General features: G+C 43.3%; 2 protein-coding genes across 2 annotated transcripts; one reads left to right on the top strand and one right to left on the bottom strand.

Moving 5' to 3' along the window:
- Nucleotides 1–673: 673 nt before the first annotated feature.
- Nucleotides 674–6,303, top strand: LOC134189208 (52 kDa repressor of the inhibitor of the protein kinase-like). The gene is made up of 6 exons (XM_062657450.1): nt 674–1,025; nt 1,100–1,428; nt 1,473–2,072; nt 2,117–2,763; nt 5,286–5,455; nt 6,206–6,303. Exons 1-6 carry the CDS (start codon nt 674–676, stop codon nt 6,301–6,303), a joined length of 2,196 nt encoding a protein of 731 aa, XP_062513434.1.
- A 163-nt stretch (nt 6,304–6,466) lies between these two features.
- Nucleotides 6,467–24,613, bottom strand: LOC134189207 (uncharacterized). The gene is made up of 7 exons (XM_062657449.1): nt 24,450–24,613; nt 23,374–23,468; nt 19,179–19,237; nt 18,597–18,671; nt 8,825–8,870; nt 7,425–7,757; nt 6,467–6,719 (listed from the first exon to the last, which is right to left on the bottom strand). Exons 1-7 carry the CDS (start codon nt 24,611–24,613, stop codon nt 6,541–6,543), a joined length of 951 nt encoding a protein of 316 aa, XP_062513433.1. The 3' UTR covers nt 6,467–6,540.
- Between the last annotated feature and the right edge of the window lie 1,675 nt (nt 24,614–26,288).

The raw sequence follows: 26,288 nt of genomic DNA, 5'->3' as shown, positions 1-26,288 counted from the left end.
GACTGTATCAATGTGTATATAATACCATCAAGCACGTCAGCCACCAAACTAGATTTGGCCACGTGGTGGCATGTAGGCACGTACCTTAACGCGCGCGTGACCTGGTGGCCTTCCTGCGGAAAACCGTGTTGAGCGTTCCTCGATATCTAAGCGACAACCTGCACTAACTTGTTTTGGGTTTGGTGTTCCTGGCAGTTGTAGTAGTACCTCACCACCCGCAAAGCGTCCTGTTACTGCTGGAAGGAACCTACAGGATGCTGGAACGGATCCTGGTCCTTCAACATCAGCTTGAACAATTGATTCGCGGATCACTGCATTGAAACTTCATCGACTTGCATCCCCATATGACCTTGGGCAGGTTTTGAAGTTTGCTAGGTAGTTGTCTGCTAGGTAGTTGTCTGAGCAGGAGAGGTGAGCTCGCTACGCCTTTAGCTGTTATTGTCATTAGCTAGCTACCTATTATACTAATTATAATTTAAATTTTTACAACCATAGACTAACTTATAATGTTTGGTTAAAAGTTCTACAACTATATATAGTCAACTAGACTTTCATGGTTTAAATTACAGGTTTGACGTGATTTACTTATATATTGCAGGTATGCAGTTATTTCCAATGTATACAAACCAGAACCAGACTTTGTGTTCCCCACTCATGAGGACTTTAGGAAAAAATGCATTTTTCTTATGGCTGGTTGAAGAACAACAGCTCATGGCTTGTCTACTCAAAGGCACTTGATGGTGAATTCTGTCTGTCATGTGTATTGTTTGGAACTCAGACAGCGCAAAGAGGCGGACAGGACCTTGGAGCACTGATTACAAGGCCATTAAAAACTTTCAACAAGGCTACAGAGCTGTTGCGGAAGCATGGAAGCCAGATTGAGTACCACAAGGATGCAATGATTTTCATGCAGAATTTCATCTCTACAATGGAACAGCAGTGTGTTTCAGTTTATGAGTTAGCTCACTCATCACATGCGCAGGTAATCCAACAGAATCGTCAGAAGCTTTTGTCAATTCTCAAATGTGTTATATTCTGTGGAAAACAGAATATTTCACTGAGAGGGCACAGAGATGATAAAAAATTCTTCAAGCTGCAGGTTCTGACCACAATCCAAGAAATTTCAAGGCCATTTTAAATCTGCGAGTGGAATCTGGTGATGAAACACTAAAAGAGCACTTGGCCAGAGCTGGAAAGAATGCCACATACACTCTAAAGACCATCCAGAATAAGCTTATTGAGTTTACAGGAGATGGGATTCGTCGAAAGACTCTTGATGAAGTGAGCAATGCCCGTTTCTATACTGTGCTGGCTGATGAAGTTGCTGATGTGTCTAACACGGAGCAGTTGAGCTTAGTGTTGCGATTTGTCGGTCGCTCAGGAGAAATTAATGAGCAATTTATCGAGTTCCCGTCCTGCAAAAATGGTGTAACTGGCGAAGCACTGTCTGCTCTAATATTTCCGGTTTGCAGAAACATGGTTTGGATGTGAATCTTTTGCGTGGCCAAGTGTATGATGGAGCTGGTGCCATGGATGGACGCGTCAGTGACGTGGCTGCCCGAATTCAGCAACAATGTCCGCTTGCATTGAATGTCCACTGTTTCTCTCCCAATCTCAAATTTGTCATTGTCAATGCATGGCAGGTCCAAGCAGTTAGAAATGCTATGGATGTCATCAGCAAAATTGCATCCTTCTTTGAGAACTCCTCAAAGAGGCAAGTAGCACTTAAGGAAAAGATCCAAGAAACAGAGCAACCAAACAGAAAGAAGCATTTGTTGGACTTGTGCAGGACGCGGTCGATCTATCGCCATAAGGCTTTGGAGAATTTCAGCCAGTTTTATGAAACATTGGTGGACTTGCTACAAGACATTAAGTCTTCACGAGAGGGGTGGAACCGGAATACAGTCACAGATTCAGCTGAACTTTTGAACGCCATCGTTCAGTTTCAATTTCTGATGGCATTCGCGGTCATGTGGAAAGCGCTGACCATTCTCAAAGGACTGAGTATTAGCCTCCACTCCAGCTCCATCGACAATGCAAGGCATACAGAGAAGTTTCGAACACCAAAACAAGTGTGCATTGTGTTCGGGACAAAATCGAGGACTTCCACACTCAGCGGTTTGATCTGGCTAAAGGCATGTCGGAAGCAGTTCCTGCTAGAGGTTCAGAAATTTCACGGCGGTGTGGACGACAGAGGCACAGGGATAACGTTCCAGATGAAAATCCAGAAGAGTACCACAAGAGATCAATTACTATCCTCTTTTTAAATCATCTTTTAACTCAACTGCAGAAGCGATTTAGTAGCGACCACCAACGCGTTGGTCTTGGCCTATCTCTGGCCCCTAGAGTTATGAAGAACACTCCACAGTGGTCAGAGAATGTAAAGCAATTGGCAGAAATTTACCAGGATGACCTACCCTCACCACAGAATCCAAATATAGAATCGTTATGCTGGGGAGTGATGTGGGACAACCACAAGGGTGAAGTGCTAAACAAGCCAGCCGACACTCTTCTCCAGTGTGACAGCAACTATTTTCCCAAAATATTCACACTGTTGAGGATTGTCTGCACCCTTCCAGTTACCACCTGCTCTTGTGAGCGAAGCATCAGTGGCCTCAAGCGGCTGAAAATATATCTGAGGTCAACAATGGGCCAAGGACGATTGAATGGCCTGGCACTGATGCACTTCAACTATGGTATGTCTATTGACTATGAGGCTGTGCTGTCTGCCTTCGCAAGGAAGCACCCGAGGAGAATGGCAATGTTAGATGTTTTGGACAGTGATAGTAACTGATTTTTTACTTAAATCTGTCATAATCAGTGTTTTAAATATGCATGCCCTTATACCCCCTTAGCCTAGGCTGGCACCACCCAACATAATTTCTGGATCCGCCACTGCACGTATCCATAGGTTTTGCGTTTCCGGCACCAAATGGGGGTGCGCGCCCTTAATGAGAGAAGATACTAGACAGACAAATATATTACATACCGTAAACTCACGGACGGAAAACAGGGTGGAGGATTGAAATAGATGGGGTAGGTTCACAAAAATAGTTATTACCCGAGGCCCAGATTTCCGGGCTAAGAGTATAGTAAACCAATCGTTCGATGACCGACCGACCGCTCGACCGACCGTATTTATACTCGATTAGCGCAGATGCAAATGAAGCTTTTCCGACCAATAGACGAGAAGTGGTGTCATTACCAACCAATAGGCGAACGTGAAGTCATCATGAGGCTCCAACTCTCTTTGTTTGGTAGCTGCTACTACGCAACAACCAGACGTCTAGCTAGAGAAGCGGCACAGACAACGACACGCCTAGAAAATCTGCACAAAGAAATATACGTTTACATTCTTGTGAGCTGAAAAATCGGTGGTGAGCTGCTTGTTTTGCTCTACTGTCTACGTTTGTAACGTGCATGTTTCCCACCAACAAACAGAACAATGATCGCGCGCGTTACTTCATCACGTCAGGCGAAGATGGCCAGCTGGCCTAGCGTCGAGGCTCTCCGACTTGTAACATTTGGCTTGTTCCAGCATTCGAAACAACTACATTTGTAACGTGCATGTTTTCCTCCATTACGACAACTATCAGACGTCTAGAGAAGCTGCACACACAACCAGACGTCTAGAGAAGGTATCCAAACAAACAGACGCCTAGAGAAGCTGCAGAAACAACCAGACATCTACATTTTTGTGAGATGGAAAATAGGTGGTGATCTGCCTGTTTTGCTCTACATTTGTAGCATGCCCACCAACAAACAGAACAATGATTATACGCGCGTTAATTCATCACGTAAGGCACAGAGGACCGCCGGCCTAGCGTCGAGGCTACCCGACTTGTAACATTTGGCTTGTTCCAGCAATTTGAAAGAACCTGACCTGCATTAATTTGTATCGTGCATGTTTTCCCCCATTACGACAACAACCAGATGTCTAGAGAAGTTGCACAAACAACCAGACGTCTAGATTTTTGTGAGCTGGAAAATCGGTGGCGAGCTGTTTCTTTTGTTGTACGTGGGGGTTTCGAACTTAGAAACAACACCTAATCTAGCTACATTTGTAATGTTCCCACATCAAATTTTTTTGGCTCTAGTGTTACCTATTCCAGGCCCAAAACCACCCACAGTGGCTCCTTACGACCTTAAACCTGCACAAACCATCAGACGCCTAGAGAAGTTGCACAAAGAACGAGACATCTAGAGAGCAATACATCTAACATTATGCTTGTTCCAACAATAGTGTCATCTTCTGAAAGCTCAAGACATTGTAGGTGCATAAAATCGTGTTTTGTTTACTGAAAATTAGTGCTGCTTCTTTTTTACCTATCTAGCCGAAAGCTGGTTTTCGTATGTGCTCTAGACTTTCGCTGTGCGTGGCGGTTCGTGTTGTATATACAATTCTGTCATAGCGCGAATAATCACATTCAAGGCGCATACCGGCCGAAGGTTTGCACTTCTAGTGCTTCTTCATTTGTATTGGAGAGAATCGAGTAAAATACTAGACCACAAAAAATAGGCATTTTTTATTGGAGAGATCCAAGTGGTCTAGAACCGGCAGTCTATATTGCTAATGTGAACGCCCCGCTGCTGGCTTTCCCGTACTTGAGCCAGCGAGTAGCGACGACGTTGCTCTTGTTGCCCCTCTTTTAAAACGCTAGGCAGGCTGACTTTGGTTCTTGTACCGTTTCACCTGGACAGATATTTGGGTAAAGCCTTGGGTGCACCGATCGGCGTGCCGTGGATGGTTCGACGCCTTGGTGAAAGATTGTTGGCAATGACCACAAAGGTAGAGGTTGGAGACCTTTTTGCTATCTTGATCACGCAAATACCTATCTTCAAGTACGTTTCGATCTTGTCAAGCTCGTCTAGGTTCGTCTTGTGGATCGCGGGAATAAGAGCCACCAAGTTCTAATAAGAGACGGCAAGCTCTCTGGCTTTAGTGGTGATGCTATCTGCTCGTACAACTTGGTGTATATGTGTGGCAAGACAACGGAATAGACATAAATTGTCGTTAAACTCGACGAGTCTCTTCTTCTGGCGTAGTCAGTCGGTTAGGGCCCCTGTGCCCAGCTGGGTATATCGACCGACTCGCGCGGACGACAGTCAGTTGTACGTCAATAAATAGAACGAACGACCACTTGGTACTGGGCCGATCTAGGTTGTCCATGGAAAGGCGAGTATCTTCTTGCTCAGATAGATAGGTGCGGACTTTTCTAACTGAAGTATTCTTCGCCTGCTGGGTCTGGTCTTGTGAAAAAGTTTAATTTAATCTGCTGTTTTAGGTTTCCTACGTCTATAGCTGTAGCAGTACTTGAGATAGAATGTCGTCTGGACGCGAGCTGTCAACGTTTCCATCATCCTGTCAGTGAGGGCACCCCTAAATCACTAAAGAATTTGAACGTCAACATTCAGCGTCCTGTGGTCCCTCGTTCTCGTTCGCTGTCCCGCTCAAGTATAGTGGACCTTCTGTTTTGACGTGTGTAGCTAAAGTCGTGCAAAACATTTTACTTCACAACTTTTCGCAAATCGCTAAGCGATAAGAAAAGTTTTGAAGATCTTTCGCAATCTTGGCTCACAATGAGAGGTCGGCCTCTTCGCGGATTTTTTAACTCGACGCGACGCTGCTCGTCATTGTCTATGACACCGCGCAGACCGGGATACCGATCAGTTGACTGGCGTGGTGTATCCGTTGTGCCATCTCCAGCTCTCTGACTTCGGAGATGAATTCTACAAGCTGTGCTTTGCGCAGGCGAAAGAATTCATTGAGCCCGAATTTCTTCGTCTGTAGTCGCAGATCTTTGATCGTTGTTAACAACGGGTTGGGGTGTTTAATTCCGTTCGCATTAAGTCGGTGAGTTATAGTACACATAATTCTGCGACTATATATATATATATATATATATATATATATATATATATATATATATATATATATATATATATATATATATATATATACTAGAGACTACATTTCTCTAACAGAGCGTAACTTTCCAATACACGGCACACCACACAATTCTGTGGATATATACTAGAGATGTTATTTGTCTAATAGGGCGCAACTTTCCTCTAAAGAGCACAACACACGATTCTGTGTCTATATACTAGAGATTGATTTATCTAATAGGGTGCAATTTTCCTCTATGTGGGACCCGGCACACACTTCTGTGGCTATATACTATAGATAACATTTGTCTAATAGGGCGCAAAATCGTGTGCCGGTTGGAGTGCATTCACGTCTCGGGAGCCGAGGGAGGTGAGGCCCTTGACGTGGAGGCCAACGTTAACATTGTAGGGTAGAAAGAGAGGTGATATCACTTTTAAGAATTTCTGCAATACCAAAAGCTATTTTTTTAGGTGTTATCATTTCGCCCCCAGGCACACTACTGACATGCATACAAATACGAAGGTCCAAATATAATAGATGAAATGCTCTGGTGTGATGCAATAAGTTTTTGCACAAAGTTTTAATAGCATGTATAATAATTCAGAATATACTGCGAAATCACTATCTCGCGCATTAAACATATGTGCAAACTAACAAAACATTACAGCGAGTACAGAAAGAGCAGCAAGCATTATGTACCACCAACTGAAACAGTTATTAACGACAGCACCCAACAGGATCCCAATCAGTACCATGCTGAGATCAAGATCACGCAGAGATTTTGTCGATCTTTTTTGACCATTGGTAACTGTTTCTTGTGATGATAAATCTAACAAAAAAAAATCGAATTCTTAAATTTGAGGAACACCCAGTCACTGCGTGCAGCACCATTATATCATTTACTGATATCACTGACATTAAAGAGTAACGTTTCGATCAACTCCACGGACTGTTTATCTGTCTTCATTAAGCAGACATAAGTAAGGAAAAACTAAAACAGAGCTTCAACATTCAAGTGCATCAACTGCAATGAGCCAAAACAAAGCACCTTTTCCATCAGACAAAAAACAAATAGACATAAACGCTAATTGTTGACCTTGGTCAGATAATGCACTTGAGGAAACTCGTTATTTTACCAAAAAATTATAGTCTGAAATTTCCTCAACAGCAATTAGTATAGTCATTAAATAACATTTTGGTTACTACTGATAGTTGACCTATCTTTAAAATCTGATTCGTAGCATCTCCTCTGTAATGCCAAACACATTAAAGCAAAGATCTAGATGTCATGAAATGCGTGCATGTGTGCGAGTGCATGTGCACGTGTTTGCATTTACTATGTGCTTGAAACTCGTGTTCTTAAAAACATAATTGTTGTAAAATCTCATATACTTGAACCCTAAGTCATGGTGTATGTACTTACAATACGTCCACCTATATATAATACCTTCGCTACCCTAACAAATAGACGGCACGTGGTAAAGCTTGTATACCATCATTCTGGTTGCTATACTGACTACATCGGTTTACTTACTTAATGTACTTTTGTAATTTAGATTGCTGACGTCGTCTTCACTTGATCTAAGTGCTATAAAATATGGTACGGAAACATTACACAGACTATAATTACACACAAGCAATCTTATACCACTCAAAACTGTACATTCACTCTGCTTCGTGTTGATTTGCATACTTGCTGTAACAAAAATTTCTCCTTCAACTATAGCTTCTTCACTTATGATCTCTTCTTTAGCTATAGCCTCCATTTCATTTACGATGCCATTTACAGCGCTGATGTCTTCTCTCACTTCATCCCCTTTTTCAAATGTGGGCTGCAGTACCTCTCCAGTTGTCACTGCCTCTGCTTCTAAGTCAATAATATATTCTATATGCATATATAAAATTTAACCAACGATATCAACATAAAGGAAATTACTTGCAGACACAAAAGACATTGAAGCATAAATTTCTCGAGTGAAAAACTAGATTTTCAAATTTGTATCATGTTTACACAATAACTTAATCTTAAGTCCTTCCTACACTAACAATGCATAGTCAATACTTCGCTTTGTAAGTGTAACGGTGTTCTATAAGAATAAAGGAGAATGTGTCCCAATTAACGCAATTTTGCAAGCGTTCAAGACGACAATCTGAGTCTATGACAACACACAAACCTTTATTTATACTTCCTAAACACCTAGAAATCACTGACTAACTCAACACTACGCAACCGGCGTATTACAATGATTCTACCAGCCATTCAGTTAAACTACACCCCTAATTTCCTTCTACGATAACACAACTGTCAACTGCCTCTTCTCGTAACGCGTCAACTCCTCAGAGAGGCATTGAGCTGTGACATACCTTGCCCTTCTTAGACATGTGTTACACCACACTATCTAGATTCGAAACTTCACGTTTCTGTCCTGTGTCCACAGTCAACGTAGTCGATTGAACGGCTCAAAACGTCAGCTGCGTTATTTTCTCTTCTCTTAATTGTTTCAACTGTCACGTTAATTAAACCCTTGCAAATACGGGGCGCAGCGCATAATACGATCGCTTAGATACTTTGCTTTGTTTAGGTATTAGAGCGGTTTGGTGATCTGTTTGAATCCGAAACTCACGTCTATACAAGTAAGCTGAAACTTCTTGATGGCCAATATCATAGCAAGCAGGGTCTCCCCAATCGATTGTGGAGGAACATCATTCAGCAGACGTCAACTTTTGCAACCATAACCAACCGGAAACAAGTTGCTATCATGTAATCAATGCGTGTTCTAAAACTGCTAGAGCAGTGTATACTTCTCTCGTAGTTACAAGGTATTATCAAAAATAATATCACAAATTGGAAATGCATGCGACTGCCTATTCTCGTTAAACAGAGAACATTGCCAAAAACCGCTTTTTTCAACTTTTGTCTATTTTACTACTCACTGTTAACAGGCGAAGATAACACTGACGATGCAGATGATGACCTGCCCTGCACAAAAAAATTAGAAAGATAAATAAATACAAATATATCAACACACAACCAAAAAAACAAAAAAGACCCGCATGAACACTGATACAACTGCCTGGTCAAGTCCGGTTCAAGCTGCTACATCAAGCTACAGTGCAGTACTCCGGAGCTGTCTCAGTCTGCGCTAACAGTACTGTTTAAGGCGAACCAAGCACTTGAGAAATGCACTGTAATGTAAAACTAATGAATCGTTGACACCCGGTCCGACCTACCTGGAGGGTCAGTGGAAGAGGAGTATATAGAACATCGGTTCTGGCTCACTTCCGATCTGTCCTAAAATTCCTTGCGCTCATTTTTGTACCTGCGCTAGTATTTTCTTTTACTTGCGTTAGTATATCCTCTGCGTTACAGATGCTTTTACCCTACCTATTCCACTCCTCCACCCACTGTCTCCAGTCCGTGAGTCTAAGTTATATGGATTAGATTTGTCTATCTAGTCTGTTACCTTGTCTAGGGCGTGCACCCCACTCAGGGCCCGAGACGCGGAAGATCGTGTTGAAGGCCCTATTAGACAAACTTGATCCATAGTATCTACACTCTCGTACAGTCTATATCTATGGAAGGCATTTGCCTTATAGCGCGCACATCAGCTATAACAGAATATACACATGAAGTACACAAGCAATACACCCGAAGCCATAATAAAATAAACAATTTTAACCGCAAATACACCGGAGGAAATAAGAAAATAAACAGAAAGTTTGCTGAAAATATACTGGAAGTAGGCCAAAAGCTAGTGACGTCATAGCAATCCAGATAAATCTGGTCAAATCGGTTAGATCCGGGCAAAACTGGTTAGATTCAGTCGCGGGGAAATCTGGGGGAAACTTATTTCACCCAACTGCAACAACCACCGTGTGGTAGAGGATTTTAATATAAACGTATATAGAACATCATGGTGTCGTATTGTGTGAGATGTAAAAAAGACTCCGACATTAAATCCAACTCCGATGCAAACAAAGAACGGTAGGATAGTGCTGGGATAAATGTGCCTGGACTGTGGAACCAATAAATCCAGATTTATGTCAAGAAAAGAAATCAAGGGTCGTTGGATTGAGTACAATTATAACTCATACACTACCCATTGGACCACTATTCAAAGGATTGTTTGGTAGTGGAGCCGGAAAGAACTGTGTCTACAGGGCACGATGGGTGCATGGAGGTAAAAAAGTAGTGTGGACGACACGTGGTCAGCGGATATCTTCGACATGCAGTCTTTCTCAAAATACAACGACGGAGCCAAGTATCTTCTCAATGTCTTCGACGTATTGAGCAAGTACGCGTGTTCGCTTCCTATACACGATAAAACGGATAAAAACCATCGTAGAGGCCATGCATTCAATGATACCCTCAAACCCAGGAACTTGTGGGTAGATCGTCGTGGTGAGTTTTACAATAGGACCATGGATAGCTGGTTAAAGAATATAATATTCGCAGGTATTCGACCTATTTATAATGAGGGTAAAGCGGTGGTGGTAGAAAGATTTTATCGGACTCTGAAAACGAGAATATGGAAATACTTCTCGGCCAACAACACCTATATATATATATCGACGTTTTGGATAAATAATACAACACCTCCCACAATAGATCTATACTAATGATGCCCGCAAAGCCAGAAGAAATGAACTCCACGTTTGAAATCATCTGTATAAAAATAAAGTATCCGCAAAACTCAAAATTCCAAATCAGTGATCGTGTTCGTATTGCCAAAACGAAGACGACCTTTACAAGAGATGCACCCCCAATTGGACCAGAAAAGTTTTCAAACACCAACAGAACACCCACCGGGTGACCAAAAAAATCAAAGACTGGAATTGGGAGACTATAGAGAGCTCCTTCTACGATCCAGAATTACAAAAAGGCGTCACAACACCTGTTTTGCATCGAGAAGATATTATGGAAAAAGGGTCGACGCGTGTTGGTCAAATTGAAAGGATATGCCAATATGTTCAACAGTTGGGTGTCTGTAGACGACGTCAGCGCCCTTTGATACGATCTTCTATTAGTCTCGCGTAGCCGGACCCCTTTCCTTCGCGTCATATTTCCGCGTGAAATGGGGTCTGGAGAACAGTCTTTGATGTCACTGTGTGCCGCGTAGCCAGAAATCGGCTATCTAAAGACTGGATTTGATTTCTTAAATGCTTCACTAAAGACCAGACTGGTATGCACGCAGTGCAATCTGATTTCATTATAGCTTCTCTTGTTTCGTAGAAAACAACTGGAAGACTACAGCTCGAGTCGCTGCTGTTTGTGAAATCTGCATGTCTACAGCAGCAATTAAATTCGGCCGCGGAAACGTTGACGTCGGCAGGCTCAACGTCGTACGTCTAGGTCGCTGTGCGCTTGTGTCACAACGGCGACTGAATGTGAACGCACTGAATGGATTCGAACGTACTCGATGCTGTTTGCTGTTTTGACGTCTAAAGCGACCGCGGACAGTCCAGAGTGAGGGATATCTGGTCCTAAAATTGAAGGACTTGGAGCTGCATGACATCATCAAAACAAGATGAGACGTCTTTCTGTGTTTGGGTATGACTACAGCTAGAGTCGTTGCTGTTTGTGAAATCTGCATGTCTACATGCAGCAACAATTAAACGAGGCCGCGGGAACATTGACGTCGACAAGCTTCCATCCTATAGGCAATCTGCCATGGTCGAAGTCATACGTAGCGTTGTGCGCCTGTGTGACAACGGAGACTGAATGCGAACGTACTCGATGTAAAGCAATGCACAAAATACATGAGATGATTACCCAAACACAGAACAAAAGAAAGACGACTCATCTTGTTCCGATGACGCCATGCAGCTCCAAGCCCTTCAATTCCAGGACCAGATATTCCTCACTCTGGACTGTCCGCGGTCGCTTTAGACATCAAAACAGCAAACGGCATCGAGTACGTTCGCATCCATTCAGTGCGTTCGCATTCAGTCGCCGTTGTGACACAAGAGCACAACGCTAGACGAACGACGTCGAGCCTGCCGACGTCAACGTTCCCGTGGCCGTATCTACTTGCTGCTGTAGACATGCAGATTTCACAAACAGCAACGACTCGAGCTGTAGTCTTCGAGCTGTTCTCTACGAAACAAGAGAAGCTAATGAGATAAGACTGCACTGCGTGCATACCAGTCTGGTCTTTAGTAAAGCATTTAAGCAACAAAATCCGGTCTTTAGATAGCCAATTTCTGGCTACGCGGCACACAGCGACATCAAAGACTGTTCACCAGACCCCATTTCGCGCGAAAGTATGACGCGGCGGAAAGGGGTCTGGCTACGCGAGACTAATCTTCTATAGTGTTCCATAGTTGCTCATAGCTGATTAAAGCTTTTTGGGCGGTGGGTGCACATTGTTGGGCTTGCTCTGGAAGACCCATTCGCTTGAATATCTTGAATAGGATAAAATCCAATTTGATGAGTTTTCTTTGGTGGAGACTGTCCAATGTTCTCTCTGTCTGTCGGATTCTCATCGAGAACGTCCTCTTCTCTTCATCAGTGAGATCGAAGCGTTGCAATTGTTTGTTGATGTGGTATTTGAGATTGTATTAGAATCTTTTGAGGTAGTGTTTGGTCCCGATTTTAGGCTCTGTTGTGGATGCTACCACATTCCAAGCATTCCTATTCCCATTCGCACCCCTTTTTCAATTTTGCACTTACATTTTTAGGTATGGTATCGATACATTTCAATTTTGGACAATAGAGGCCACAATACCAATAGCCGTCGTCGTAGTATGGTGGTCCTACAATGAGGTCACTGGATAACCTCTCGAGCTTCGCGGCAAGTGCCGATGCCGTACCAATCGTCTGATTTGCACGTACACAGCATCCTATATCTATAGGTTATATTTTTCTCATCGCAACCATCGTCGTCTTCGTTTCTTTTGTGATATATATATATATATATATATATAAAGGACAGCTGCTGCGCGCGCGCGTGTGTGTGTGTGTGTGTGTGTGTGTGTGTGTGTGTGTGTGTGTTGCGTGTGTGTGCGTGTGTGTGTGTGTGTGTGCGTGTGCGCGCGCGCGCGTGTGTGTGTTTGTATGTAAAATCGTTTCTCCAGAACGGCGAGTCCGATCACCACCAAATTTGGCTCGCGCACCTCGAATCCGTACAAGTCGAAAGTGAACCTATCGTCGTCTCCCGGACTTCTCCCGCGACGACGCGATTTCACCGCCTCCACTTGCGCGCGAATATCTACGCGACGGCGTATCGGATCTCCACCCAATTTAAACTGCCCGTTCCTGACACTGGACGGTACGCGCGGAGCGTCTCGTTTATTGCGGCCGACTTCGGAAAAAGAAGATACGTTTGCTTATATCCGAGTCTTGAGAAAACGCCCACCGCCGTTTGCCCGTCTACGCCTGTCAAAGAGCTGCCACGTTCGATACAACTGTTCCCCGCAGCAACGTCTTCGAAGTGGCGACGTTCAGCGAGACAGTCGAAGTGGCGACAGTTAGCACGAGTCGTAACTTGGTATATATACGGGGAACCAATTATCCGTGTGAGTGCTAACTGCACGTGACTTGCAAGCTCATGCTGCTCGGATATATTTCCGTACGGGACTCGCATCAAATAGATGCCAAGTTCGATACACCTGTTCCTCGCAACGGCAGCAACGTATTCGAAGTAACGCGGCGTCCAACGAGATTATCGAAATAGCTTCAAAGGGTAGATGCCAATCAAGATATACACTTCATGATAAATTAGAGGGATACTCATGCAACAACATAAATTTGCATACTGATTCTGGCTAATTTCTCAGAACGAGATATAATTGGACGAAATGTAACTCAGAACGAGAACTCTGTCTGTCTGCTAATTCTTCAGAACGGAGTAAAAATGCATGTGAACTTATGCAACAGAAATTTGCATGCAACCTTAAATTAATTAACTCTGAGAATTCGGTCAGGGGCTGATATTTTTCTGTAAATGAGATATACTTCATGACTAATAATAATAGAAATTTACTAACGATTAGTAATATCAATAGCTAATCTGCCCGTGCCGATATCCGAATTTTGAAAAATACCATTTGTTTAGCCGTGTTGGCAAATCGAATTCCTGCCACGTTCGATACACGTGTTCCCCCCAACGCCAGCGACTTCTGCGAAGTGACGGCACCCAACGGGACGGTCAAAATGACGAGATCTAGAGTCAGACGACTGCGAGTCGTAACTTGGTATATATACGGGAAACAAATTATCCAGGTGAGTACGTAACTCACGAGACTTCTAAGTTCGTGCTGCTCGGTCATATTTTTCCTAACTGGATTCGCGCAATAAACCAATAAACGAGAATTTTTGAAACGGGACAATCGGTTACAGATACACTTCACGATAAATTACAAGGGGATACTCAACAAGTTAATTCTCATATATTAGGATACTCGATCTTTGCTAATTTCTCAGAACGGGATATCATTGAAGGGGATATAGGTTTTAACGAAATTCTTGATGAGAATTCCGTTCGGCTGCTAATTGATTCTGGATAACGGAGTAAAATGCATGTGAACGAGATATATATATATATATATACTTCAATAACGATAAATTGTCAAAACGAGATACTCATGCAACAACATAAATTTGCATACAACGTCAAATTAATTTACTTAATGAAATTTCTGTCTGTGCCTGCCAATTCTGTGAATGAGATATACTTCATGAATGCATATACAACAATAAATCAGTTTGCTAACAGCTAATAATCTAATCTGCTCGTGCAGAGAACGGGATGGTGGGCTAGTCTATTGATACATCAGGCGTTCAGTTTCGCTCTATAGCAGTCTACATATTGGATGCAACTACATCCCTTGCACACGCATTCCCATTCGCACAACCTTTTAAAATTTCAACCACACTCACATTTTTAGGGACAATCGATGCGTTCAAATTTTATTAAAGGCTGGACGGCGCAATCCCAAACCTCGTCGTAGATGGTGGTCCTGCAATCAGGGCAAACTCTCCAGTGTCGTCTGTCGACATGTTACATATATATATATATATATATATATATATATATATATATATATATATATATATATATATATATATATATATGTATATGTATATGTATATGTATATGTATATGTATATGTATATATACATATATGTATAAGTTATATTTCTCTAATAGAGGTATTTTATGTAGCCGTGTGTGTGTGTGTGTGTGTGTGTGTGTGTGTGTGTGTGTGTGTGTGTGTGTGTGTGTGTGTGTGTATACACACACACATGGAGGAACTCGAGTACCCCTTGCAATTCTACGAACAAGGTCATATCAGAGCGGTGGTGCTCAACAGTGCATTGCGCAATCTGAATCTGCCCACTAAGGAGCACATGTATGTAACTTCACAACTATACGACCAGGTATTTTATGTAGCCGTGTGTGTGTGTGTGTGTGTGTGTGTGTGTGTGTGTGTGTGTGTGTGTGTGTGTGTGTGTGTGTGTGTGTGTGTGTGTGTGTGTGTGTGTATACACACACACATGGAGGAACTCGAGTACCCCTTGCAATTCTACGAACAAGGTCATATCAGAGCGGTGGTGCTCAACAGTGCATTGCGCAATCTGAATCTGCCCACTAAGGAGCACATGTATGTAACTTCACAACTATACGACCAGGAGCATATCGGTGGCACGGCACTTGACTATGCATTGCGCGTTCTGACATCAGAGATACTAAAATACTTCTTGCAACTACATGAACATGATAGAATCGGCGATAAAGCGCCCGACTTGGCATTGCGTGTTCTGAGACCTCTCCTATTGCTGTGGAAAAAATGTCGTACAAACCCAAGCAGGAAGAGGAGATCAAAGAGGAGCCGTACGACGAACCATGGTATACCACGAATTTAGGCCGACGAACCAAAACATATGAAAAAGATATCCTTTCTATAGGATTGATGGTGATTATTTTTAGAGTCTGCTTAATCTGAATCAGTGGTGGTCCAGATGATACACAATTGCACGATTTCTTTGTGATTCCCCTCTTTGGCACAAGTCATGACCCATTCGAGGTCGGTGGCGCCCATCTATGGCATAGAATCACAATACTAAGGTGACCGTAACTGGTGGCTTGAGCCATGGCTGCGTCAAATTCTTCAGCACCCCAATCGTAACACAAGCACACTATAAATTCGTAACGGTTGCTTGCAGTACACACCATAGCCTGGTCGACCTCGATGGCTCCCAAAACACGTCATAGTCGCATGATAGATTCATGGCCTTCTTCTGCAGCAAACGCCATAGCCCGGTTGATCGTGTGGGAGCCTCAATCGCGACACAGGTAACTGCATATTCGTGACTCCTGCTTGCAGCACATACCATAGCGTTGTCGATGTCAGTGGCTCCCCAGTGCCTCTCCACTTTGTGACATAGTCGTACAACATTTTCATGGCCACAGTCTGCTGCCAAGGCCACGGGTAAATCAAAATTGGTGACACCCAATCACGACACAGGCGCATGACGTCTCAGTGACCACCACTTGCAGTCCATTACATAGCCGAGTCGAGATCGGTAGCCTAGAACTTTCTGACCAGAAACCACGCGAAGCGCGAGCGAACTCTAGTCCGGACCAAAACCATTCTAAAATGATTTCGAAAGTACTTATCAAAAAGCGATGCTAAATAGTAGTCTAACAGCCCAGGGTCGTTTTTACCTAGCTCAATAATGCGATGAAAAGATACCGTGCTTTTGCATTATGAAAAAATATAATTGTAAATGCCATAAGATCTCACGAACGAAGAAGAGACGTCTGCCGTGTTTGCAGCAATATCTTGGTGGACGGCATAAAACGACGACTCTTTGATTCTTCGGCAGAAAGCTAGCTATAGTCTTACCGCTCGACTAGCGAGACTACTGCTCGACCAGTTGTCAAAGGTGATGGTCTAGCGACGCTGCTGTGCATGTCCTGTCACCGCAAGCTTGAAAAAATCGAAAAACTGAAGCTAAAACTAAAACTAAGACGTGTCTGCACCAGAGTCTTCGTTCACGGCTCTGGCGTGCACGTGGCCACCCAGGAGGATTTCATACGCGCGTAATCAGCGTTAGTCACTTAGCATAACCAAAAGGTGCTAAACCAATCAGAAGTTACAACCGACATTCCGGTTCTAGGACGCTGATTGGCTTAGAAGGGTGTCTACGAAATCATTTTAGTACAGTACTGTTCTGGTCCAAACTAGACTTCGCGCGATTCGTGCGCTCTATGGTCTGGAAGTCCGAAGCTACGAGATTCGTTGTTCCCAATTCCCAACATAAACGGACGACTTCCTCGTGACCACCTTCTGCAGACCATACCATAACTTCATTCGATATTGACCTTGTCATAGTTGCGACACAATCTCACAACTTGCGTATGAACTCTGTGTGCAGCCATGTTCATAACCTCGTGGACGTGAGTGGCGCCGAGTTGTCGATCCAGGTGCACTATAACGGCATGACGGCAAATGGCAGCCATGATTATGACTATTACGAAACGGGCATACCGTTCCGCAATAAAATACCTCCCATTAGGATGCGTTCGACCACCCAACCAATAGCTAGACTCCTAAAACTTTCTGTGTACGCACAGGAAATTCGGCAAGACTCGACCCGTGATAAAACACTGCTTGAGCAGCAGCAAGAATTCGTAAAGTATCGCCATTGTATATGCTATAGATCACATTTGTCTAATAGTGTGCTCAAGACGAGCTTCCACGTCTCGGGCGCTGAGCGGGGGTGCGCGTCCTCGACAAGGGAAGATACTAGATAGACAAATCTAGTCTATACCTTGGACTCGCAAACGAAAGACAGTGGGTGGAGGAGTGAAATAGATAAAGTAGAAACATCTGTAATGCAGGGAATTTACTAACGCAGGTATAAGAAAATACTAGCGCATGTACATAAAATAATGAAGTGCGCCAGAACCGGTATTCTATAGATTACTTGAAACATGTTCAAGCCACAGTCAGTGGCCGTTGCTGTCCCAGTTAAATAGACCAAAAAGCAGTTGCTATTTATGTATGTGTATACTCCTCAGTCAAAAGCCAATTGCATGTAACCTCTTTGCCAAACGATTATGACTATGTTCATCTCAAAATAAACTTGAACACAGAATGCCTCGAAAGCTTCCATTCACAAATTGCACCTTCCTTGTAATTGACAACATGTCATCCGCTTCACGCCAGCGTTGTCGCTGAAGAAACAGTTGAAGACAGCGCCCCAGTCTCTAAAAACAAGGTCTCCGAGCGCTGAAAATCTACCTGAAGATTGGCCAGAGCGTCCACGAGCATCGGCTATTGCACAGCTTTGGGACACCAAGGCTCACACACGTACAGTAATCATCTGCTGCAGGACGGCATTATGGCCAAGCCAGAGGTCTTTTCCATTTCCAAGCAATGATCAGGTACTCATTTATGCTTGAGTCGAGACAGACAATTGCTTTTTAAGTTTCTAGCTTAACGAAAAAAATTGTCATAGCTCGCCATCACAGTGACTTGAACTTTTATTCGTTAGAATTAACTCCCACATGTACTCGTCTTGTAGGATGACTCTCTAACCAAATGATCTATAGCGACACACACACACACACACACACACACACACACACACACACACACACACACACACACACACACACACACACACACAAACACACACATGCACGCACACACACAAACACGCGCGCGCGCACACGCAGACACCCACATATTTTACAGCATATGATGTGATTGCATCTGCAGCATCGTTACAATTGCGACTCTGTGCAAGTTGTAGTGCAGTTTCTCCATCCTGTCAAAACACGCAAAACATAAAGGAATAGAGAACATCTTCCATAAGCAACACATCAAAATACATGATATGTAAGTAGACATGCATATTCCACCATTCAGTTTACATTTATGGTAAACTGCCGCCGAAGTGCCCCCCATCTTGAATGTAAAACCGCAAATGTTAAGAAAATGGCAGATACAGCTATCAAGCTGTATGTAATGCATGCGTCCCGGGTTCCACATGCTATTGTAAACCCAGTGCTCGAAATAACGGTCGGACATCAGACATTTTACAACTATTTTGCCACTTGACCGATCAACTCTGATTGCATTCGGACACAAGCTCTATCAAATGGATAGGAATGGTTTAAAATGGTTGCCCTTTCGCTATCCAAGCGCCTTGTGTAGATAGAGAGGAAAAGGAATGAGTAATTTAGTAGTACGTACTAATTTTCCTTTGCCTACATGGGCGGTCTGTTTTCCATTTTGCCTCTAGTTTGGTTTGTTGCCAATTAAGTATAACCACCTGCTGTGCTAACGTTACTTTTGTAATCATATAATAATTGGTAGGCTTGCTGTGGTCAGCTAAAATGCAATACATGCACAGGTGTGAAAACAAGTGCAAGTAGAATCACTAAGGGCGCGTTTGCACTTGCGTCTAAACCGGTTTAACAAGTGGTTTAAGTTAAACTGGTTTAAGAATTGACTATTTTCCGCCCGCGCTATACGAGTTACATTCTAAACCTAAACCGATTTCTTAACCCGTTTTGTAGTAGGCTTAGCAAAGTGGTTTAGATTTAACTGTCACGTGAAAGTAGTGAGCTTGTTGCCGTTTTGATGACATCGACTATTTTGCTGGGATAAAATTGCCCTTAGATATGTAAGGGTCGTTAAGTTGAACTTAACTCAAAGAAAGAAATCAGCAGCTATAGCTACGGAGAGAGAAGACGGTGTCCTTGGTCATCCTCACGCAAATTCCTACTAGCAGATGCTGAATCAGTCAGAACCAACAGCTGCTCCGACTCGGCGACAGAGCAGCTCAATACTTCAAAATAAGACTTTCCTAGACGGTTTGTTTTGCACATCGCGGATGTGCAAGTTCTTAGTGGATTCGAGACAGTGACTTCTTAAACTCGTTTAGTTTTTAGTGGGTAAGGTGAAGCTAGTGGAAACAGGGCCTAAGCCTGTACACTAAAACTATTTCGCTTTCGTCTAGAATTTCATACTTTGCTGTGCCTATAGCTTATCGAACAGCTAATTCTCTTTGCCCTACCACTTACTTCCTCGTTTACCTAACCAGAGGTCAAAATAGTTCCCAAACGATTAATGTGAACATGTGAAAACGTATAATTGTTTTTTAGCTGAATAATCATAGTTAGCAAATCATGAAAGCAAAATGTAACCACTATTTCGTAATTTGAATCTGCTAATTAAAGGAATATTTGTTCATCAATTAGATAAATGCCAAGTAACAAAATTTAGTCCAGTGTTGGTGTTGAGTGTTTGAGTTACCCTACCAACAAACAGTATTGGACAGAAATAGGAACACCCAATAAATAATTGTGGATTAAGTTGCCACTCTGCTTTACCTGTTCCAATGGTCATCTTGAGCAAGTACTTCACAGCTAAAGTTGACCAAAGCAAACAGAAGGCCGTGCCTCTCAGAGCAGAAAGATATTACTGTAGATTTAATTACTATATCTAAGTGGTCCTCTTCTTGTTTGCTAAGTGTAATCCAGACAGAGCTCTTAGTCTGAAGTGAAAAGACAAAAATCTCCACACAAAAGGAATCAATGACAAGATCAAAGCAACCTCAACCTCTGTCTAGTGCCACCAGTCTTAAAGACAACTGTATGACATCACTAATGGAGGAATTTGAAGTTTGGGGATAGAATCAACTAAAATACTAGTTAATTGTTAATTGTTTCAGTAACGTTTTGTCTAATTTAGCTTGCCCCTGTCATAATTGTATCTTAGAAATGTAGGGAGCGTTCGATTGGGCTCTTCCAGCCTCTTCCAGCCTCTTCCAGAAGAGTCTGGAAAAGCACGCCCCTCTTCCAACTTCTTCCAGCGCAAAGCTGGTAGAGGTTGGAAGAGGGCGTGCTCTTCCAACCAGCAGCAGAGTCGGTAGAGTTAGCTCTTACGACTAGAGCGGCAGAACTCAGGGTCGCCACACCGTTTTCGCCAAAAATTTGTAGGCGAATGCCGCTGATAGCGGCACGCCTACCTGGTCCTGTTGAGATCACCCCACTCCAGAATTGCGTAAAACAATTTAATATTTGTTTTATTGTTGTTCTAAAACGAAGAAGCATTCACTACTGTACTGCTTATCTAATCGAAGCACAGACACAAATCACTTGCGCTATGCTTGCTACAATGTATGTACAATGCCATATTTCTAAGACTAAATGTGCTCCTGGCATATATGTATATCATATTATCTATGTCATTTAGTGAAACGAACAATTGTAAGCTGTGTAATTCTGTGGGGAACTTTAAGAAACGGTGTGTTCGGATACCATCGACGGTGGAAATATGGCATATAGGAACTCATGTTTTCCTGACTAACCGTGGCAGCGAGAGAACCGCTTTGTCCGTGTGAATAGCTGTCAAATATGAAAAACTGGCTTTCGTCAAAGCAACTGAGTATGGTGTCGTTATCAGTACAGCGGCAGCACGAGAATCTCGTTTGCATAATGCAGCAATCGTTCTTCAAATAACCTCCATTCACCTGGCTTGATGTAAACGTCCTCACTTACACTTAGACGAAGCAATGGCTGCAATCTGATCGCATCTTCAGCGGTCTCAAATCCTGTACGTAGCACTTCGTCGTGCGTTCCATTACCCACACGGATGGAAATCAGCAAGTCGCCTTTGTCACAACTAAACTCTTGAAGGCTCCTGTGGCTGACGAGAAATTTGTGTCTGATTCTTGCGCTGATTAAAGTGCATGCATTGCAACCATAACGTTGATCAATTCTTACATGATACTCATAGCACTTACATAAAGTGTCTGCTGCCTCTTTAGTACAGGGTGTTTCAAGTTCGGTCACACTGCTGAGAGAAAGTTATCATCGGGTGGACTAGCGGTCTTGAAGACATTGAACAAGTTACGTGACCTAAGAGCTGAAACCAGAAACGCTGTAATTGGTTGACTAGATTTTGCTGCGACGTTTGCTGTTTTCTTTGTACTCTTTTCTGGTGGCTTTTTGGCAGGAAAGGAATTCGACAAATCTGAACTGAGCACTTACATTAAGACGGAACTATTTGCGTCAGCAGTTGGATGCCTAGTAGAGTACTGTTTGAGATTCTGAGAATGCCCGTCTTCCAATGAGGCAGTGGAATCGCTTATAGGCAGTTATGTTACAGAGCCAGAGTCACCAAGAGATTTAGTTTCAGAGAATTTTATTTTATTTTCTATTAACCTGCCGGCTACTCTTGCGGTATTCTAGCCTAGCAATCGTCTCATTTCTGCAGTTGAAAAAAAGTCCAAACAAGTTGTGCTCACTCTATTACACTTTATGGTTAAAAGGCTACTCAACAGTTTAGCACACAATAGTCTCCGGTATTCTGATTTTTCTCCCTGAAGCGCAGAAAAGTGTCCCTCTACGTCTGCTCATGCGTGTGAAATTACAAGCAGAGCGTTAGCCAACGTTGCCAACACTGGGTATAGAGTTTGATCGTCGTGACCAGACATTTGGCTTATTTTATACCAATATTCTTCGACCGCCAAATCCCTCAAATTTGTGTGATCAGAAGCTGTCTGATAAATCTGCCACTTCCTTTAAATCTTTGTCAGTTGTGAAGTCGAAAAAGCTGATGAAAATCTTGACGCTACTGCGTAGATATTGGAGGCGGTTTGACTTATTACAAATTTGGGATTAAGCATGTTCAACCCTTGCAAAACCGGACAACTCAAAGGCAGTCGAAAGTGCAACTGACGAGAGGCTTCTAAATAAAACCGGCGACATCTGTTTAGAAACTCAAGATTTCTTGGCGTAAATAGTAGTCGATAAACGGTTGAACGGCAGTCAGCATAGATAACAATATCGTCAGCTGCTATCCAATTTTTGGAATCATCCAAGTCAGTAGCTAAGCAGACTTCTAAACTAGTTTCCGATAGAACAGACAACTTGAGACAATTTAATAACACAAATCTCAGAAACTCATTTAGGCGGTCATAAAACATGTGAATCAAAATATGATCTGACTAAAATTCCGTGTTCAGTTTTGTGAAGTGTTCTAACACCTTCTTCAGAAATTGTAGAAATGGTTTAGTAGTTTTGTCGTTAATGAGCTCAACTCAGTGTTTCATGTTGTCAAGATGGCAAACATTAGGATCTGCAAAACAGTACATCAAATTGCATCCCACTGCTCAAGGGTACGCACAAAGCACTGATGTAAACTGAGCCAGCGAGTCGACGCAGGCTTTATGAGTTTGTGCAGAGGCACACCGAGAGAAGCCTGTACTTGCCTCGAGGAAACCCAGCGTTTCGGGCTGTGATCGAACAAACATGCTGTCTGACGAAAAAAGTCTTCAATGCTATCTGGAAAGACTTTGCAAGCTGCGGATGCACACAGATAAAGTTGGTGGCAAATGCAGTGTAAAGAAAACAGATCAGATTTCTTTTCAAGCAGTCTTGTCAGCACAGAATATTTTTTACCACGCATGACATTTGCGCCGTCTGAAGTGTATCCAATTAGGTTTTCCCAAGGAATACCTTCTTTTTCCAACTTTGCAGATACAACAGAAATATCCGTTCTGCGGTCGATCAGTTTACCTCCTCTACTACCAGCAGCATAGACCGAACCTTTCCTGACACAGTATTCCACACTCTAACTGATATGGCTACTTGTTCAAGAACACTCATAATTCCGTTGCTTCATCTAGAACTAAGGAGAAATAGCTGCTTTGCATGAGAGAAACAAGTTCGTATCTCATTGCGTCTGCAACAGAATTAATACCAGCTGTCATCTTTGCCCTTGCCGCCTTCATTTCTGACAAGATTTTCGAATCAGGCGCAACGCTATGCAGGAGAGGAACTATATGATTAGCGGTCGCCACTAGCACATTGTGTTCAACCAAGATAAATGCTAGCTTCAAATTCCGTTTGTGACTGCAACTGAGGGTGCGTTCGAATACTAGTTCCAGTTCTAGAACTGGAATTGCCAGAATTGTCAGAACTGTTGAAACTCTTGCTAGCAAACGAACGCTTAGAACTGTCAGCAAGTTGAGCATGCGCAAAAGCTCATACTTCCGGTAAGCGTCAATGCGAAGTAGCATGACGTTTCTACTCCACTTGTTGTAGTCTGTTCGAGCATCAACAGTGCTTTCGCTTTCGGTTTTTTTGGAGCCGCTCGCGCCAAGAACGTCACTGTAATCAGTCCCAAATGTCGTTCTTCTGATGTTTGGCAAGCCGATGGTCGTCACAAGTGTTCATTAGAACCAACAAGAAGGTCCACAACGGCCTCAGCATCTGTACCCGTCATTTCACTTCCTGAACCTCCGGGAATTTTGCATTTAGGGCGTGACAGTTCCAACAACTCCAGCTCGCTAGGCAGAACTGCTAGAACTGTCAGAAATACCAATCAAACGCTATAGAACTTTGCTCCCCCCCCCCCAACAACTCTAGTTCTAGAACTAGTATTCGAACGCACCCTGAGAGAAGAATGGTTCATGAGAAGAACCGCCTCTTGAACGTCACTGCAAATACCGCCCTCTCGCGGCCTTTTACGCGACATGTGTTCTGAAGATAGTGCAAGATTACGTAATTGCCGCAGGCCACCACTTTCATACCTAAGCTCCTTGTTGCATAAAGTGAATGTCGCCATAAAAGGCTGATGTTTCGATTGTCTAAGCCACCTGACAAAGTCTGCGTCTGACACCCACTCTTTCCTGTACTTTTGAGTCCAGCGATACCTCTTTGCTGAAGGTTCGGGATCTTGAGTCGATTTCTCCATTGCTCAGTACCCTACGATCATCCACAAAAAGAAGATAATGCTAGTCTGCACACTTCTGGGTTTGTTAGCGCGTCCGCGTTTGTGAAAACATCTGGTTTTGTCTACGCATCCGAGTTTAGATTTAGACTCGTATGACAAAAGGCCATCGGAACGCGGTGAACATGATGCTCAATCACAAAACTATGCTCAGAAAACATTCTGCAAGAAGTAAACTGGGCATAAAAAAAAAGAAGACAAACAGCTACACAAATTTTGGAGACGCTGCGCTCGTGAGATAGTCAAGATCGACCTAGTCGACGATCAATTATTCGTAGGCCAACCTGTAAATTTTGTAGGCGGTTTTTGCACCAAAAATTCGTGGGTTACGAATTTGATCGTAGATGTGGCAATCCTGAGAACTGTAGAAGTTGGTAGAGGTGCGTTCACACGGAGCCTCTTCTGGAAGAGATTGGAAGAGCCCAATCGAACGCGCACCTGGTGTAAATCCGAGCGCGCCCCTAGCGTAAATCCACTATCACAAGTAGCTGCCACTCAAGACGTTCACGTACAAAACAGCTTGCATAATATCACGTGGGTTTTGCCAGCCCTGATTGGTCGATACAGCGGGTATAAATCGTTTGCACGATGATTCCTTACCGCTGTCAAGAAAAACGCGTATACCCTAGCTACCGTTGCTATGATCAACATCAAAACACTACTGGTTTGTGGGACAGACACGTGACACTATGAGTTAGTTCTGTGCGCAATCTTGAGTTAGTTCTGTACGCGGTTTTCAATCAGAGTTATTACAGCACCTTGCGAGTATCTCAAACCAGAATTGAACGTGACGCACGAACGTCACACGGTGCCAGGACATGGACCAACTACGACCCCCACTTGTAATGCAATTCTCGGAGAGGAACCTAGCGAAGGCTTGGCGCAAATGGGAACAACAATTTCGTGTCTACTTCCAAGCAGCAGAGCTCACGGGGAAAGCAAATGAAACTCAAACAACGATTCTGCTTCACGTTGCAAGCCCAGAAGCCTCAGAAATCTACCAAACGCTAGTCTTCCCGTAACCGAATGAAGGCGAAGACAACCTGCGACAAGACGTAAACGCGATCCTCTGCAAATCCCAGGACTATTGCAACCCGAGACGGAATACAGTCTACGAGAGGCATCGATTTTGGTCACGAAACCAGGGAAAAGGAGACGATAGACCAGTGGGCGACTGATCTAGCGTGTGAGTTTGGTGAACAGCGAGATATAATAATATGAGAAAAATTTGTGTTCTAGATAACAGACGAGCGCGTCAAGAAAAGACTACTGAGCCAGCCCAACTTCAATTTAGAGAAAGCCTTAGACTTGTGTCGAAAGGCAGAAGCTACGAAGCAACAAGTGCAAGCCATGACAAACGAGGCGCCAAAGGCGGAAGAAGTTCACACGCTTCGAAGCAAGTGGCAGGCATGTAGTAAGACCGCAACACGTAACATACGAGGTAAGGCGGGCACGCGCACAGAGCAGTCGTGCAAGTACAGTAAAGGCAATCACCAACCACGACAATGCTAAGCTTATGAAAAAAAGATTTGCGGTCGATGCTGCCAGCGCAACCGTCTGGCAAAGGTGTGCCAACAAGGTCAGAAGAAGCCAGACAAACAAATTGTCAACACCATGCATGAAGAGCCGCAAGAGGACT

This window comes from Corticium candelabrum, chromosome 13, assembly GCF_963422355.1.
Source record: "Corticium candelabrum chromosome 13, ooCorCand1.1, whole genome shotgun sequence".
Taxonomy (NCBI): Eukaryota; Metazoa; Porifera; class Homoscleromorpha; order Homosclerophorida; family Plakinidae; genus Corticium; species Corticium candelabrum.
This window is presented reverse-complemented; position numbering and strand designations above follow the sequence as displayed.

What these genes read in the sequence shown, in the direction of transcription:
- LOC134189208 (XM_062657450.1), top strand. Translation starts at nt 674, where the DNA reads ATGCATTTTTCTTATGGCTGGTTGAAGAACAACAGCTCATGGCTTGTC. An exon ending in GCTTTTGTCAATTCTCAAAT is followed by an intron (nt 1,026 to 1,099) that starts GTGTTATATTCT and finishes TTCAAGCTGCAG; the next exon opens with GTTCTGACCACAATCCAAGA. An exon ending in AGTTTCGAACACCAAAACAA is followed by an intron (nt 2,073 to 2,116) that starts GTGTGCATTGTG and finishes TTCCACACTCAG; the next exon opens with CGGTTTGATCTGGCTAAAGG.
- LOC134189207 (XM_062657449.1), bottom strand. Translation starts at nt 24,613, where the DNA reads ATGGAGAAATCGACTCAAGATCCCGAACCTTCAGCAAAGAGGTATCGC. An exon ending in AAGTAACGTTAGCACAGCAG is followed by an intron (nt 18,672 to 19,178) that starts GTGGTTATACTT and finishes GTGTTTTGACAG; the next exon opens with GATGGAGAAACTGCACTACA. An exon ending in GTTATCTTCGCCTGTTAACA is followed by an intron (nt 7,758 to 8,824) that starts GTGAGTAGTAAA and finishes TTATTGACTTAG; the next exon opens with AAGCAGAGGCAGTGACAACT.